The sequence below is a fragment of the Apostichopus japonicus genome, chromosome 9 (assembly GCF_037975245.1).
Source record: "Apostichopus japonicus isolate 1M-3 chromosome 9, ASM3797524v1, whole genome shotgun sequence".
Taxonomy (NCBI): domain Eukaryota; kingdom Metazoa; phylum Echinodermata; class Holothuroidea; order Aspidochirotida; family Stichopodidae; genus Apostichopus; species Apostichopus japonicus.
The window spans coordinates 26,930,810-26,946,452 of NC_092569.1; the positions used below are offsets into that span (position 1 = coordinate 26,930,810).

The 15,643-nt window shown below is 36.4% G+C and overlaps 1 protein-coding gene across 1 annotated transcript in view; it reads right to left on the bottom strand.

Annotated features, from left to right (window-relative positions):
- The window catches only part of LOC139974351 (THO complex subunit 1-like), a 78,878-nt gene that overhangs the window by 33,908 nt on the left and 29,327 nt on the right, over positions 1-15,643 (bottom strand). Inside the window, exon 5 of the mRNA XM_071981413.1 lies at positions 13,859-13,907. Coding sequence (XP_071837514.1) covers positions 13,859-13,907 — 49 coding nt within the window. The remainder of the gene's footprint in view (positions 1-13,858; positions 13,908-15,643) is intronic.

The following is a 15,643-nucleotide window of genomic DNA, read 5'->3' on the forward strand; positions in this document are numbered from 1 at the left end:
CAGCATATAAGCACACTTTTCAGTGAGCTGGAGGTCCAGTTCATGATAATAAAGAGGTTCAATTGAATTACAATCAGACCAAATGAAATCAAAAGGAGTTTAACCCCTGGTCCCTGGTTTAACCCCTGGTCGACCTCCGCGAGAGGTCCTACTGGGTATCATAAGATTGTTTTTATAGAATAGACAATTTTTTTTTTATCCCCTTGGGAAAGTTGTCTATCCTTCAGTAGGGGAAACAATCAGACATTGCCCTGTCTGAGGTTAAATCTGAGGTTAAATACTGCACTTACCAACAACACCCAAACAATGCACTTAGCAACACCCAAACAATGTCCTTAGCAACACCCTAACTATATACTTATAACACTGTATGTATGCAATGGTATTCATTCTTCAAAGCTTGACCACAAATTTATGTTGCATTATTTGATCCAGAGAAAAAATTTGTCCTTCCATTACTGTCCTTCCGTTCATTACCAAAATAGTAACAGAGGGACATATTTTAATCAATTGGTATAAATAAACGAAGATCTGTTAACATTCGTCTCTTCAATAAGTCCATATCGTTGGTCTACATGAGGTTGTTTTAAATGAAAACTTTCCTAACATTTACACTGCATGTTTGATCAAAATAGAAAAATGTCCTTTCTTTCTGTAACAGAAGGACATTTTCAAAGGCTGATTTGTTACATATCACAGAAATGAGACATAAAATGCAAAATGACAAAAAAAAAAAAAAAATTGCAATCAGTCTTTCATGACCTAATTAACTATCACCTCACTCAGGAATTGATACCATTTGCACATACTTTCCTATCACAAATTAATCACATTTCTGGGATGAAAATATGATTATTACTTAATCCTAATATTTGGTACCAAAATGCCACCCAAAATCAAATCCTGAAAGAAAATCTTTAAGTGTTCATTTGACACTGACTTTGTTTTAGTTGCATGCATTTAAATATTTTCGTCGATGTCAAATTTCCCACTATGTTCTCTTGCACTACAGTACATGAACAAACAATTAAAATTAGTTCCAGGAAATGAAAATACTGAAACTTAATAATTCTAACCCTTTACCCTGAAGCAGATATCATTAATCATACAGTATATACCAAACCCACACCTACATAAACATTGCATTTCCTAGAAATCACCCTTTACTTACAAATTTAATATTGTTTACTGTCACTGCATTTCATCACTGACCATTCTAGCATAGCTGATAGTTGATAGAATGTTTGTCATTTCAAAGGGGGGGGGATTAAAAAAAAATAAAAACCTCCAAAAAGGAGCCCCTTCCCCACCCCCAAAATAAATTGTTCAATCAAAGAGAAGTGGTTAAAGTCTAAAGAGAAGGAAATAAGATCACTCTGTTATTTGGATGAGGAGTCATCCATTTCCCTTGTGATTGAGAAAGGTTTACCACATCATAAAAACCCGAACAGATTTTCATATTGTCATTTATTGGTGTCATTCCTGTATGACTTATTATGTGGTGGTACTTTGATCATTACATATAATCCTTGGAATGTTGGAATTATTCGAAAAACTTTAAGACCATTATTTAAATGTCAAGAGGCTTCTTGAAGTCAACTGGGGCATCCTTACAGACTCATCCATCACGTCACTTGTACATGCAATTAAACTACCAACACAAACAAATGCACACATGCACACATACCATTATAATGGCTGTAAAGGATTTCAATTTCATCATTTGATACATGATGATGCAGAATTTTTTTTTTTTATTACAAGCAATGATATACTTACAGTGCCTCAGTCTCCACTCTACTATTTCACCTTCCCACTGTACCATTCCTCATATCTGGAAGTATTTTAGTACTGCACCCCTCCCCCCTCCCAGTTCTCTGGAGGTACAGTAAATGATTGTCACATGTAATTGAAGGTAAACTCACCCTTCCCGAACTATAGGTTCCCACTTTGCCCCCACCCCCTCTCTCCTACATTCAAGCCAAGTTAACTTTACAGTGGATCACAAGCCAAGAGATAAAGATTTTTCTGATACATTCTAACAGATAAAATTGCTCTTCTCATAAAAGTGTTCTGCTCTCTTGAGTTTTGATGACTGTGTTGAAGTGCTGTACATTACAAACTTTCAGTCAGTCAAAATGCAATGGATTGCACTTAATTTAATATTATATAATTATTAATTTGTAGACTTAAATAATCAATCGTCATGGGTGCTAATTGGACGAGTTTAGAATTGAATGAGCCATGATATACAGTCTTGTATATAGTGAAATCACAGCATGCGTCCCCATAGAAACAAAGAAAAAGATAAAAATGGTTTATATTGTATTAAAGCAGCTCAGCAGTGAACCACTGCCGTACAAGCACAGAGACCATTTCCTGGACATGTAAAATTTGTTCCCAATGATATATATATATACCTGTACAACTTTTGAAATGGACCGACGATAATTATGAAAGCAAGATCCTAGTTAACAAACCCTCCAGGTAGGGTTAATACCAAAACTTTGAGACTTTTCAACGTATTCAGTGCCCGGTATAAATTGATATCTGCTTTGAGTGATCGCTTAAACATACGGTACGATTAGCGATATGTTACAACAACTCTAACGACGAAGACAACGTCTCATCTGGGCACACAGTGGCGGAGCGTCCATACAGTCAGGGGGCGGATGCCCCCCCCTAATGGACTCAAATGGACTGCTGGCGCAATTTTTATTTTTTACCACTTTTTACTTATTCGCGAATATTGACTTTTTTATTACGCTCTCATCTACCTATTGACATTTGTCGTATTTTGTTGGCGATGACACCTATTTATTCTTCGTTTATCTGCAAATTAGCAAGGCCCAAAAAGGGTCATTTTCCGCGATCTAGGGAATATCTTTACTCAAAAAATTTCTGTACACTACGCGATAACCTGTGGTGGCGCTCCACTTAGATAGTGTCGAAATTGCCCCAACAGTCCATTCTCGCCCCCCACCCCCCTGACCAATACCCCTAGCTCTGCCACTGATCATGTATGTGCAGGTGTTAAGGAGGTGAATTTGATGCTGATTTTATATGTATATACATTAATATTAATATTTCAACTTATATTGCATACAATGTACAGTCTATACTGTTTACATGTGCATTGAGAGAGCCAAGTCATCATTGTGTTTGACATCTTTTCCCAGAATTTAAAATTTAAAATGACTTCTTAAATTATCATCATCCATTGCACACTCAGTGGTCTGTTTGAATAGTCTCCTAATATGGCCATGCAATCAACTATTGTACAACTCTACAGTCGACAAAAGATGAAAATTAAGAGTCAACAGATGTGGGTTTACAGTACGGTTCTCATCAAGGTTGGTATTTATTGTGTCCATGAGGATGAATTGAATTGAGCTGCAAATTTAAACAAGATGTTTGAATATCTGAAATAGATCTATTATAAGAAGAAAAAACATGTACTATAATCGAACCAACTAATTACATTTATTTGGGTTCAAAGAAACAGTTTAATTTACAAAACCGCTGAAAATAGCAGCTTGGGATTAAAAAATGTAATAAAAATCTTATAACAATTAATACGTACAGTTACTGTAAAGAACAATACAATTGTAACTATTTCATACCAATTATCACACTTGAGGTGAGGATCAGAAATTTGGCTGTTTGCAAATTTGTCTTTAACTGTGTGTTAACAACATTGAAGCTGGCTCCAATCTGGGGATGGGGGGAGGGGTTGGGGGGAAAATAGTTAGAGCCCCCTTAAATTGTGTGTGCCCTCGATCTCAGAATTCCTGGCTAAACAATGTAAGGTAATGACTTGCAAAACTATGGGGACCTACAGTAAAGACATAAAATGTTTTCTCTGTCAATTTGAAAGTGAAAAACATTTGTGTCGAATCAATTGATACATCAATTGATATCCTTCCCAACCAATACAAGAAACAAGGGACGTACTGTAGCAGAATTTTAGTTCAATATTAATATTAAATAAGCCCAGCGAAACATTGAATATAGCCACAAAGTTTAAGGTAGTGCATCAAGTTTGTTCGACACTAAACTTTTCTACACTGTAGAGGTATAAAGAAGTGTTATTTTTAGAAATTTATTTCAACAGCATTCTAGTCTACACCAACTGTTGATATGGAAACACTGCCCTCAATGGAGAAGGTAAGCTTGACTGGGCTTTTATTAATTCTCTAAATTACAAAAAAAAATTAAAAAATATTTGTTATTTTGTAGCTTATTGCCCCATTTATAAGGGAGAGGAATTTAATCAATAACATGTAAATTATTTGAAAATGCTGGACAAATAGCAACTTGATTTATTAATGATGTCATCATAACCCTAGCAGATATTTGTTGACTACTGTATATCTCTCATATAAATGGACTGGAACATTCATTCACTGAATCAGCTATAAATAGCCATGAATATGGGTAAAATGCTTCAGTTTTAAACAAAGAGTCTCATTTAATATTTACTGCAGTAAAATAATATATTTTGTTCCCTCTTGCACCTGTCTTCTCACATTATTAGCACTCCCCCTATACCATATCTTGAATAGAATAGAATAGAATTCATAGCATAGAATAGAATGGAATGGAATGGAATGGAATGGAATGGAATGGAATGGAATGGAATGGAATGGAATGGAATGGAATGGAATGGAATGGAATAGAAAAGTGTACACTTGGTATTGCGCCTGTATCCGACCGAAGACACTCATGGCGCAGTGCCTACAACCAACCGTCTATTATCATTCCATAACCGTTCTCAAGTCACTTCGGACTATACATGATGACTATACCGATCAGACACATATTCCCCCACTCCATACTTATATGCTGAGCACCAAGCAAGATGGCAGTAGGTCCCATTTTTAAAGTCTTTGGTATGACTCGGCCCCGAGTCGAACCCCAAACCTTCCGACTGATAAGCTGATGCTCTAACCACTAGGCTAACCAGTCGGTATAAGTGAGTGAACATTTAACCTTTTAACACTATGCCCTCTACGACCTGAAGAGCGGGAGTGTTGAGGCTGTGTTGGGACAGGTAAGTTTGTCACTTGTAAATATCCAAACCTGGTAAGCCTTTGGGGTACGTACAAGGTTTTCAGACTGTAACCTCTGTTGACCTGACATTTGACCTCCACAGAAAACAATAGGGATCTTGTACACACTACTGTATATGGTGGATTCTACATACATGTACAGTATGAAGTCCATCCAGGCACAACTTCTGTAAGTTATATCAAAGATATCACTCTATCTATCGCTATCGCTGTTGACCTCAAATGACCTTTTGACCACCACACAAAATGATAGGGTCCTAGGATGATTCGAATACAAAGTATCAACTCTATCCAGCCTTTCCTTAAAAAGTTACAATATTTTCAGACGTGCTGACCTTAGATGACCTTTGACGGTTTGACCTACACAGAAAAGAATAGGATTCTGTTAGTCACTATTAAATTTGGATCTACATACCGAATATAATTTAAGTTATATTTAGAAGCTTAGCCTGGCATCACATAGGTAGGTACATACACAAATACACAGCAATCACCCACAAAGGTCATCCCTGTATTTAATTGCCTGTCTGGCAATTAAGGAATAAACAAAACTAAGCTGGCATCCAGTAAGCTGCTTCAAGCAAATGCAAAGCTCAGACCATCAGCAGTGCCATGAGTATTTCTCAAAATAAATTCATTAGGCATACTTGGGTGGTTGTAATCAGACCGTTGATCAATTAATAAACATGCCACATTAAAGAACTTAAGACAAAATTGATTTAATGCCTTTATCACTACTGTAGCCTAGTACCACCTGGCACATCTGCCAGTACCACCATTACTTATCATTCATGAATGCTTTTGTGAGGGGTCTGTATATATGTGAAGGTCAACTTTGCCTTCATCAGATATTAACATCGGAATAAAACAGCAGAAAAAAACACACAACATTATGTCAATGCTATGAGCAACATCTAGGAAGGAAGTCTTAAAATGTAAATTACCTGAAAGTCAGTGGCGGAGCATCCATACAGTCGGGGGGGGGGGGGGGGGGGGGGGGGGGGGGGATGTCCCCCCCTGACGGACTCAAATGAACTGCTGGCGCCCTTTTCAGCTCTTTACCACTTTTTACTTATTCGCGATTATTGACTTTTTTATTGCGCTCTCATCTACTTATTGACATTTGTCACAATTTGTTGGTGTAATTTGGTGATGACGCCTATTTATTCTTCGTTTATCTGCAAATTAGCCAGGCCTGGAAATGGTCATAATCCGGCAATCTAGGGAGTATTTTTACTCAAAAAAGAAAAAAAGAGTGTGCTGAAAATTTTCAGCTCTTTACCACTTTTTACTTATTCGCGATTATTGACTTTTTTATTGCGCTCTCATCTACCTATTGACATTTGTCACAATTTGTTGGTGTAATTTGGCGATGACACCTATTTATTCTTCGTTTATCTGCAAATTAGCCAGGCCTGGAAAGGGTCATTTCCGGCGATCTATGGAGCATTTTTACTCAAAAAAGAAAAAAAAAGTGTGCTGAAAATTTACTGCATCTTTAGGTCAAAACCATATCCTCATAGCATTTTGTAGGCCAAACATTTATAGAGAGAATCTTCAATTATGGTGATAGTTTGTTAATTTTGCCCCTGGCAGTTACGGCAGATTGCAATTGATAGTCATCGCAGGCAATTTCGGCAGGAATGGTTATTTTAATGTATCTTATAGTTACTAAATTCACAGGGGAACAAAACAATTTCAACAGAAGAACTCAAGTGACCTCAATTGACACTTAATCTCATGTTTCATGTTTTTGCTGGTAATCCAATGGTGCTTGACAATGGATCATATGTGTATGTTCCAACCAACCAACCACATCCAACGATTCTCTGTGTTTTAAAGCAGCATTTTGCGTCCTTTTCTATAATTTTTCTCAACCTCACTGACTCCACTATGCCATAACGACATACATAACTAGCTTATCTATTTAAATCATACTTCAAATGGTGGCATAAAAGTCGAAAAATTTGCAACTCTCAACTTAGTTTTTCTCCAAGATATTTTCCATTGGGATCCAAATAAACCTCGCCCATGATATGAATATTTAAACACTACGAATCATGTCCTGATTGACCAATAGGCCTACGTAATACAACACCATGCTTGCTTTGTGTACAGTCTATATGGCAGTTGTACCAGGGAGTTCCATAACAACTCCCTGGTTGTACCAACGCAAAGTCTTGAATCTATTTTTAGCAACGGCTCATAACTAAACCTGCATCTCTGATTGGTTGAATTCAAACTAGTGGGTTTGGGGAAACTGTATGCGATTAATTTTAACTGTGGAATTTGTCGTGGACACTTTTCTCATTATCTGCAAATATCCTTAATTACTCGCCAATTAACGTTGTTGGCAGGGAAAAATTTGGCTAATATCTTAGTTTGCTGTTTTGTGATTGATATATGTAAAAACCTTGATGGACAGGTCAAAAAAGTAGAAACCGGCGACCAAACGCAAATGCTGCTTTAACAGGGGAGACATTACCATGCAGGAAGTGCCTATAAAATGTGTTTGCAGTACATGCATACTGACATGTACAGTATGTCTGGCTGGCTTAGTTTCATAAATCAAATGGGGTTATGAAGCCATCGAACCCATTGATGCTCAGTAGAATATATCTAATCTATGTGATTCTTTAATTTTCCAAGGCTGTTCCTTTCAGATGTCTTGGTCAGACTAGACGCAACAACCTAACGAAAACTGTAGCTGCGACATTTTGAGGAAATTAACTGTACTGTTTTTTTTTAAATTTTCATTTGATCTCTACATGACTCGTTAATTACCACATAAAGGATGATTGATGGGAATGAGTTCATGCTTCCCACAGGTTCCGACAAGAAGAGTTCATGTTGCGGACAAAACCTGATGCCCCCCACCCCCCACGCTCAATTGATAGAACACATGGAATAGTGCTTTACAACAGTTGCACATTAACTGATTATGTTTCGGGATCAATCTGCAGGATTTTCAAATAAAGTTGAATGCAGCTGACTCAGATGATATCCTCTTTGCTCTCTTAAACTGAGATGAAATCAATTCTACCGATAACCAACTGGCAATGTAATGGTTCCTGACAAATGTACACGTTATGTGTCCACCAATCACAGCCAATGATTCCACTGTAACATATATATAGGGGAAAAGTCTATGTTACCAGGCCTGGGGCAATCCTCCAAGCTAAAAATCAAGAGCTAGAACTGCTAGAGGTACTAAATTCTCTTTTTGGTCATTTTGGCCAACTGCTTTCATCTGCTGAAAGATTCTATCTACTTTTTAATTGAATCCCCCAGCTTCGATGTTGTCATGTGGTTTTGTGTCTTCCTATGTTACTCGTGTACGAATATAACAGTAAAGTGTGCATGCTCCAATTACATTAACACACGCTCAGGATGAAGAGATACAACGCAGTTATATAACTGGACTATTTCATTATGTGGTAATCTTTTCATCGCCCTCCATTTTCCTTACTTACCTGTGCTTCAATACGCTATGATGGTTTACTTTTGTGCAGAGCTCTCTACTACGGTTTCGTTCAAAGAACGATTAACTGTTACGCAGTACGGATCAACCATTCTATTAAGTGGTGCTTTTCCCCGGTAGAACTCACTACATACTATTGTGCACTATAAACAAATAGTTCCAGTATTACAATGACTGAACCAATCTTAATACCTTATAATTCCTTCATACATTGTAAATCATTAGTAAGTTTTTGTACTTTTATTGGTCAGTTTGAGGCAGACGGGACTCTTACGCTCATAAGGTGCCCTCCCCCCACCCCCCATCTTACTATAATCCTTCTATACTTGAAAGAATTAAGAACATCTGATTGGCTGGTATGGTCTATACAATTTACACAACCATTAAATGATAAGAGTTGATTGATATTACAGTTTCTGTGGAGTTTCCAACTAATCTATAAATAACCGCGACCTCCTGGAGCGCTAGCCATAGTGCGGAGTAAAGAAAGAACAGGTGTCGGATAGGCTTCGTGCAAGAATGATATCGCGTTGCTGTTACTCTCTTGTATTAAGAAAAATCTGGTTGCAAAATATACCGTTACTGCTGTTGTTACTCAAACCACGTTTCAACTAATAACTTGTTCAGCGGGACGGGGCATTACACTGTTAAATTTGAAAGGCGTAGAGTTGCACATGACCTGCTAGTTACAAAAAATTTTCATAGATCACTAAATAACATGATTGGGGAATCATCACATGAGTCAAGTTTAAGAACTGATTTTGGTACATAAGTAGTTGTTAGCCTTGTTGGTGTATAAATCTCTTCGTAGGCTAATTTACTTAAACGAAAAGTTTTTTACAGTCTAACCATGTTACGTGACTGCAGATACGCATAACCTACATATGTAGTAACATTAGGCCTATAAGCATAACCTATATACAGTATGTAGTAACATTAGGCCTATGTTATAGTATAAGCAGAGTTTGGTTTTAGGTTGAATACGTGTTCCAGGGTTCCGATTTTTTGGACTGGTCCCATCACTCAATTCCACGCCTCCTTTCTCCTCCCTCGCCCCCAAACAACAAAATGACATAGAAAAAAAAAATTGGATTTGATTTTGAGTTTGTTTTAGTCAATGACATTTACATCTGTTCGTGCGATAATTATTTTATTTGGGATACAATGATAAAATGTTAACTTCTGCTATTACCCACAAACAGTAAATGATCTTTGACACTATAAACACCTAAAATTTGTCTTGTTATTTAGCTATATTGATATATTTCTCTACATTCTAAGTAGGATGTGAAATGTTTTACAAAATGTGAAACATTTATCAGCAGATTCCTAAAGTACATTGGGCATTACTTGCCAATGACATAGAGTAAAAGGGAAGGCGGATGGGGGAAGGGGGGAAGGGGAAGGGGAAGGGGGGTTCAGATGGGAGTGGGAGCCGGGCAATAATGACAAGTGGATCTAAATAGAGCAATTTTCAGCTTCAAATTCAAAACTACTGTTGTCTCAATATTATTATACTTTCTTTTCTTTTAACATTTCATCTTGTTGCCAAAAAAAAGCACCCATGATTGAATGAATGGTCTCTTCAATAAGTCATATTGACTTTGATGGTTTGATACAATATATGGCAAATGCTGTTTGACACATATGGCATAAAGCCATCAGTGAATTATGACCTCTCATTACTGGTTTCAAACCACAAGATGTGAATTTTCCATCCTTACAGAATATGTAGCACACAGTACTGGCTTTGACAGCATTCTGGTAAAAACAGCGAGAAGCCCTGGATCGAATCGCAACGGAGGCTGGAAACAACCTGTTTTCTTGGTTAAATAGATTTTTCAATACATTGCCTTTCCAAAAATAATGTACACGTACATCTATAAACATTAATGTATATTTCTGTGTGTATACACAGGCACATTGAATGAAGGTGCTTGCTACAAGACACTGTAGTTCAATTTAACTTCCATGGGGTCGTTACATGTACTGTACATTCACAAATATACAGTATACAGATTGAAAAAAAGCTTCAATTTTTTAAGGGGGTTGCTGCCAACCTTGGTGAACAGTCCTACAACTAGTATTAAACTGTAAAGCATTTAAACTGTAGTACTGTATCCTGTAAAGGTCATTTGAACTGTTAAAAAGGAATCAAATATATATACATTCCTGAATGAATCCTTCAAATTGGAAAAGTCTGCTTAAATTTGCATCAAACTAAATGCCCTGTCTTGATCTTTATTCCTTCGTTCGTTCATTTGTACATTCCTTCGTTCCAAACAAAATAATCGATACCCATTGTAAATAAAAGGAGAAATAAGGGATTTCATTTTAATGATGCAACCGTAAACTTATCTGCATAAAATAAAAAAACTGAAAGGATGCAGGTAATTAAAACACTAAATATTCATTGTTTCATTAATCTTTTTGAAATGCGATTCAATGGATACTGAAAAGACTATAGAGACTACACAATCATTCATCCAGGGGTGACATTAATGTTTTCATTCCCAGGGGCCATTTTGGTTTTGTTGTTAAGAAGAAGATGAATTGGCCCTGAGAGAATCAAAGAGCCATTTGGAAATTTGTAATCTATCTTTTATATCCTTTTGACTCTTCAAGGTTTATCATGCATCAAGGCTCCACCCTATGATTTATACAAATTGACATTTCAATTTTAGCTTATTGATGAAAACGGAAATTGATATTTCAAAAGAAAGTTGAAAAAAAAAATAGTTGCTACTTAATTGCTGCTATTGGCTGAGCACTGCAAAAGCCACTTTGTTGATCAAGCTTTGATATAAAACTAGAAAGAAACAGCTCAGCACTTCGCAAATGAGAATATTTAACAAAGTTGATTCTAGAAGAGAAATGTTCCCTGGTACCAAAATAATAACAAGTTCTTGAAAACCACAGTTCCACTTTATGAATAAAACAGAGCGATCCAAAAATGCCCGACGGGCACTTATGGTTCCTTGCTTTGTGGAATATTAAAGCTTTGCGACTAAGTATCAACAAGAATATAATATGGTTCTTACTCGTTTATATTTTGTATGTTCTAACTTCTTATTGCTGATTTGTTGTTCATCTCTTTTTTATCTGCTTCTTTTACTTGCTTGGGTTCTTCATGTATATTTTATTGTTCGATCCTTTCTTAGTCAACATTTGTAAATTAAAATTAAATATTGTAATTGCAATTAAAGAGGTCTATTAATTTTCAGTTTTGGAAAGTCACATTGTGACCTCATTTGAAAAAAAAAGAAGTAAAATTATGAGACTTATTAAAGGAAGTTAGTATGAAATTTGGCCCTACAGATTTGGGGGAAAAGAAAGTGTCTGAAAATTCATTGAGGGGAAAATATATAATTTGGGCCCACCTGCCCCCAAAATGGGGCTGAATTTTTTTTATTTTTACCAGAGCTCTATTAACCAAACCACTGTATACCAAGTTGGGCTACAATCTGATGTATGTTGTTGCAATGTAAAGACTGTTACATCTGACCCCTTCAACCTCATTAATATTCATAAAGTCAGCATCAAAAATGGTACAGCACAGTCTCTGACTATATCTAATACATCTACACAGCCAGTATGAAAAATATCCAAATACTTTACAGGCTTACAGCCTTATTTTACACATCACTAGCTTTGAAGCATTGTCTGTTCCTCACTATACAATGGGATACCACCAAAGCTGGAGAAAAAAGTGCTCTATGAAGATTACGTTTATAACCATTGACTTGTGAACTAATCAGTCAATACATAAATATTGCCCAGGTCTGGAAAATTGGGAGGTACAGTAGAAAAAAACAAGAAATCAACGCTTGTTGCAGTTTAATGAGCTCTACTGATCATGATGAAGATGTGCATTGAGAAACCATGATTCAGTATACACACACAGAAGTCTAGACAGGCTTTGCTGAAGGCCTAATATTTATAATTGTTTATTTATGAGATTTAATTTTTGTTAGCGATTAGCAATGTTTCACATTTTAAAAATATTGTATGGCAGTTACTAATTTTGTATTTGACATATATAGGTTTATGACATGTCGAAAAGGTGTTTTTGAAAGCCGGGATAAAACTGGCAAACACCACACACGTCGAAAACCTGCCAATCCTGATAGACACAGATGGACAGTGTTACTGTCCGACAGTGTCTGTCCATGGGTATCTCATGTGTCCTTAGTTTGCTTTCATTTCAGTTAGCCTCTGAAGAAGATCCTGCTAGAATCGAAACTTCAAGCCCTCTAACCTTTTTACATATTAGCTCATAGGGGGTTCCCAGATCTTCAGAAAATGATTTCGCAAAGACTTGCTGGATTGGGGATTAACGACGACACCTACCCTGTCTGTTTACTGAAATACGCATTTTTTGATAAAGTGACATGTACTTCTGGGTAAATTAGGAAGGAGGATTGTGTGCGCCAGAGTCTAGGAAGTAGAAAAGGGGGCGTGGTGGAAAACCGTTAGCAGAAAGTGGGTTCTACAATAAATGAGGAAGGTGCTTTACTAAGTTAGACCGAGTCGGGTAAGAGCTAGGAGAGTTCAGTAAATCCGAGAATTTTTAAACCTTAAGGACTAAAGATGAGGCTGCCTGCTACTCCCAAAATTGATCTGAAATCGTTACCGGGCATTCCAGCTGCAACAACATTGCTATTATTGAACATACTTTATGTACAGCAACCTTGTAGAGGTCTACTACTTTTCAGTTTTGGACAGTCACTTTGTGACCTCATTTGAAAAAAAAATTGCTCCCAAACTGCTAAGTGTACTGTATACAACTCCTAAGTGTATAAGTGTATACAAACTGCTAAGTGTATACGGAAAAAAAATTCATTTGAAAAAAAATTGCTCCCAAACTGCTACTGTAAGTGTATACAACTCTGGCTACTGTGTAACAGTTCAAATGGAATAAGTATTGAACTGCAATGAGCCTTATGTAGTTCAGTGGTGGCACGGTGTTAAAACTGTGACCAACACTTGTATTACAGCTAGAATAAATTGAGTGCGTATATATCTGTAGAGGGGAGACAGGTAAGTGAGGAGTGACGTAAACTACTCCAATTGCTCCCAAACTGCTATCGAAAAAATTCAGGCAACTACAGTAAATTATAACGATTTAAGAAATTATAACGACTGAAAGGTCTTAAAAGCTGCCCAGTTTGCATAGCATTTTGGGATGGATGTGACACCGGATAAAATTTTCTCTGGGGGTCATTTTCTACTGACTAAGGTATATATTACTGAGAATACAGTACCTTGCACACATACATAATTTGTGATTAACTGACATACTTACCATTGCTCATTCGGAGAAGAAAGTTTTTCCCAGACACGTAAAATTGTGGCTGTCAAAACAAAAGGAAATACTGGAGATTTAAAAAGGGATTATCTGGGATAAATATTTCATACTGTACTGTACGTCAAGGTTAAAAGTGAGGTGAACCCTGTAAAAATTACTCAATTTATTTTGCTGGAGAAAATCCCCAAAATATGATATTTGTTCATATTTGATTTTGAACAGGCTTTTTCTTGATTACAGAAAAACTGTTTTTGATCAAGTGATTATAAATTGATCTACGTGTATGCGCTCAGAATAGTTGCCTAGTAATACTGTCTCAGAAAACCAGGAAGAACATATAAGAACATATCAGAGCTGTGTCCTGTCTGTGTTTACAAGGTAATCAAAAGTAATAAAACTGTAATTGGAAGAATGCATGAATGGGCAGATGGTGTATCTTCATCATTGTGTGATTATTTTGTACTGTACTGTATTTGCAGTACTTATATTACGGACAATTTGAGCAGAACGGACAAGTGACATACTGTAAAGTCTCTAATTAGCCAGCAAGAACCCAAATGGAAAGCATTTAATTTCATAAGAACAAACAAGAACTTTATTGATGATTGATTGATTTTAATTGATCATAACTTTAGTAAGTTCTGTATAAGACCTTGTGCTGTAAAGCCTGTAATATACAGTATATAATAAAGAGAATTGTATTTTATACTCACTTGTAACAGAATTTTCAACTTGTGTAATTTAAGTTAGTTGCAAACTTTAAAGCCTCTTCTCTCATATTTTTAACCACAAATGTTACACATATTGTAGACAGATTAGTAAAACAGTTTACAAGGATGTTTTCAAAGTTAACTTTTAGCCCAAAAAGGAAGTCTCTTTTGGAGAAAAAGAAACTGAAGACGAAACACCGCCTGCTAAATATCGAAAATGAAACTAGAGATGACTTCACATTCCCAAAACAAACAAGTTGTTACATCATATATGGATCATAGAAGGAACATAAATTATTATCCGGCTTCTTTTTACAAGCAAGAAGATTATTTGTGCCAAGAATACAAAGAATACAGTGAATGGTAGAATGAGAAGGAAGGGCATTGACCGGATAGGACCGGTCACTGAGGGTGCACAGTGTTAAAAGATTACCAGGGCATACTAGACACGGTAGAATGAGGTGCTAATGTTGTGAGGAGACAGGTAAGCGAGGAGCGAAGTAAATACAAAGAATACAGTGAATAAAAACAAGACCGAAAATACTGGATTTTGTTATCTTTCACCGAAACAAATGGTGACTGAAAAATGGGTTTTTCCAATCTTGTTCATTGAAATATGAAAATCTAGAAGCTGACTCTATTTCTCAATTGATGGCAACAGGATGATCAGATAGTTCAAACCCTGTGAGAAAAGAAGCCCACCTTATAAATACATCAATTGAGAAAGGGTTGGTCTTTGAAATGAAGGCACTGTAATTTATATACCGTACAGGCACTACTGTTCTGTAAATAATGTAAATGTAGGCACTGTAATTTATTTACTATACAGGTACTACTGTTCTGTAGATAATGTGCCACCCCTCAGCTAGAAGTCAAGCTTGTTTTTCCTATGGCTCCAGTTTCCTTGCCGTGTTTCTTACTATATATTATAATCTGCCTCCACCTGTTGACAGTAACTTTCTGTTTTTTATTGCCCTAACCCACAGTATACAAATTTTTTGAAAGATCTTATATGTGCATCAATCCCCCCCCCTCAATTGTTCCTACCTGGAGGATAACACCCTCTATATGT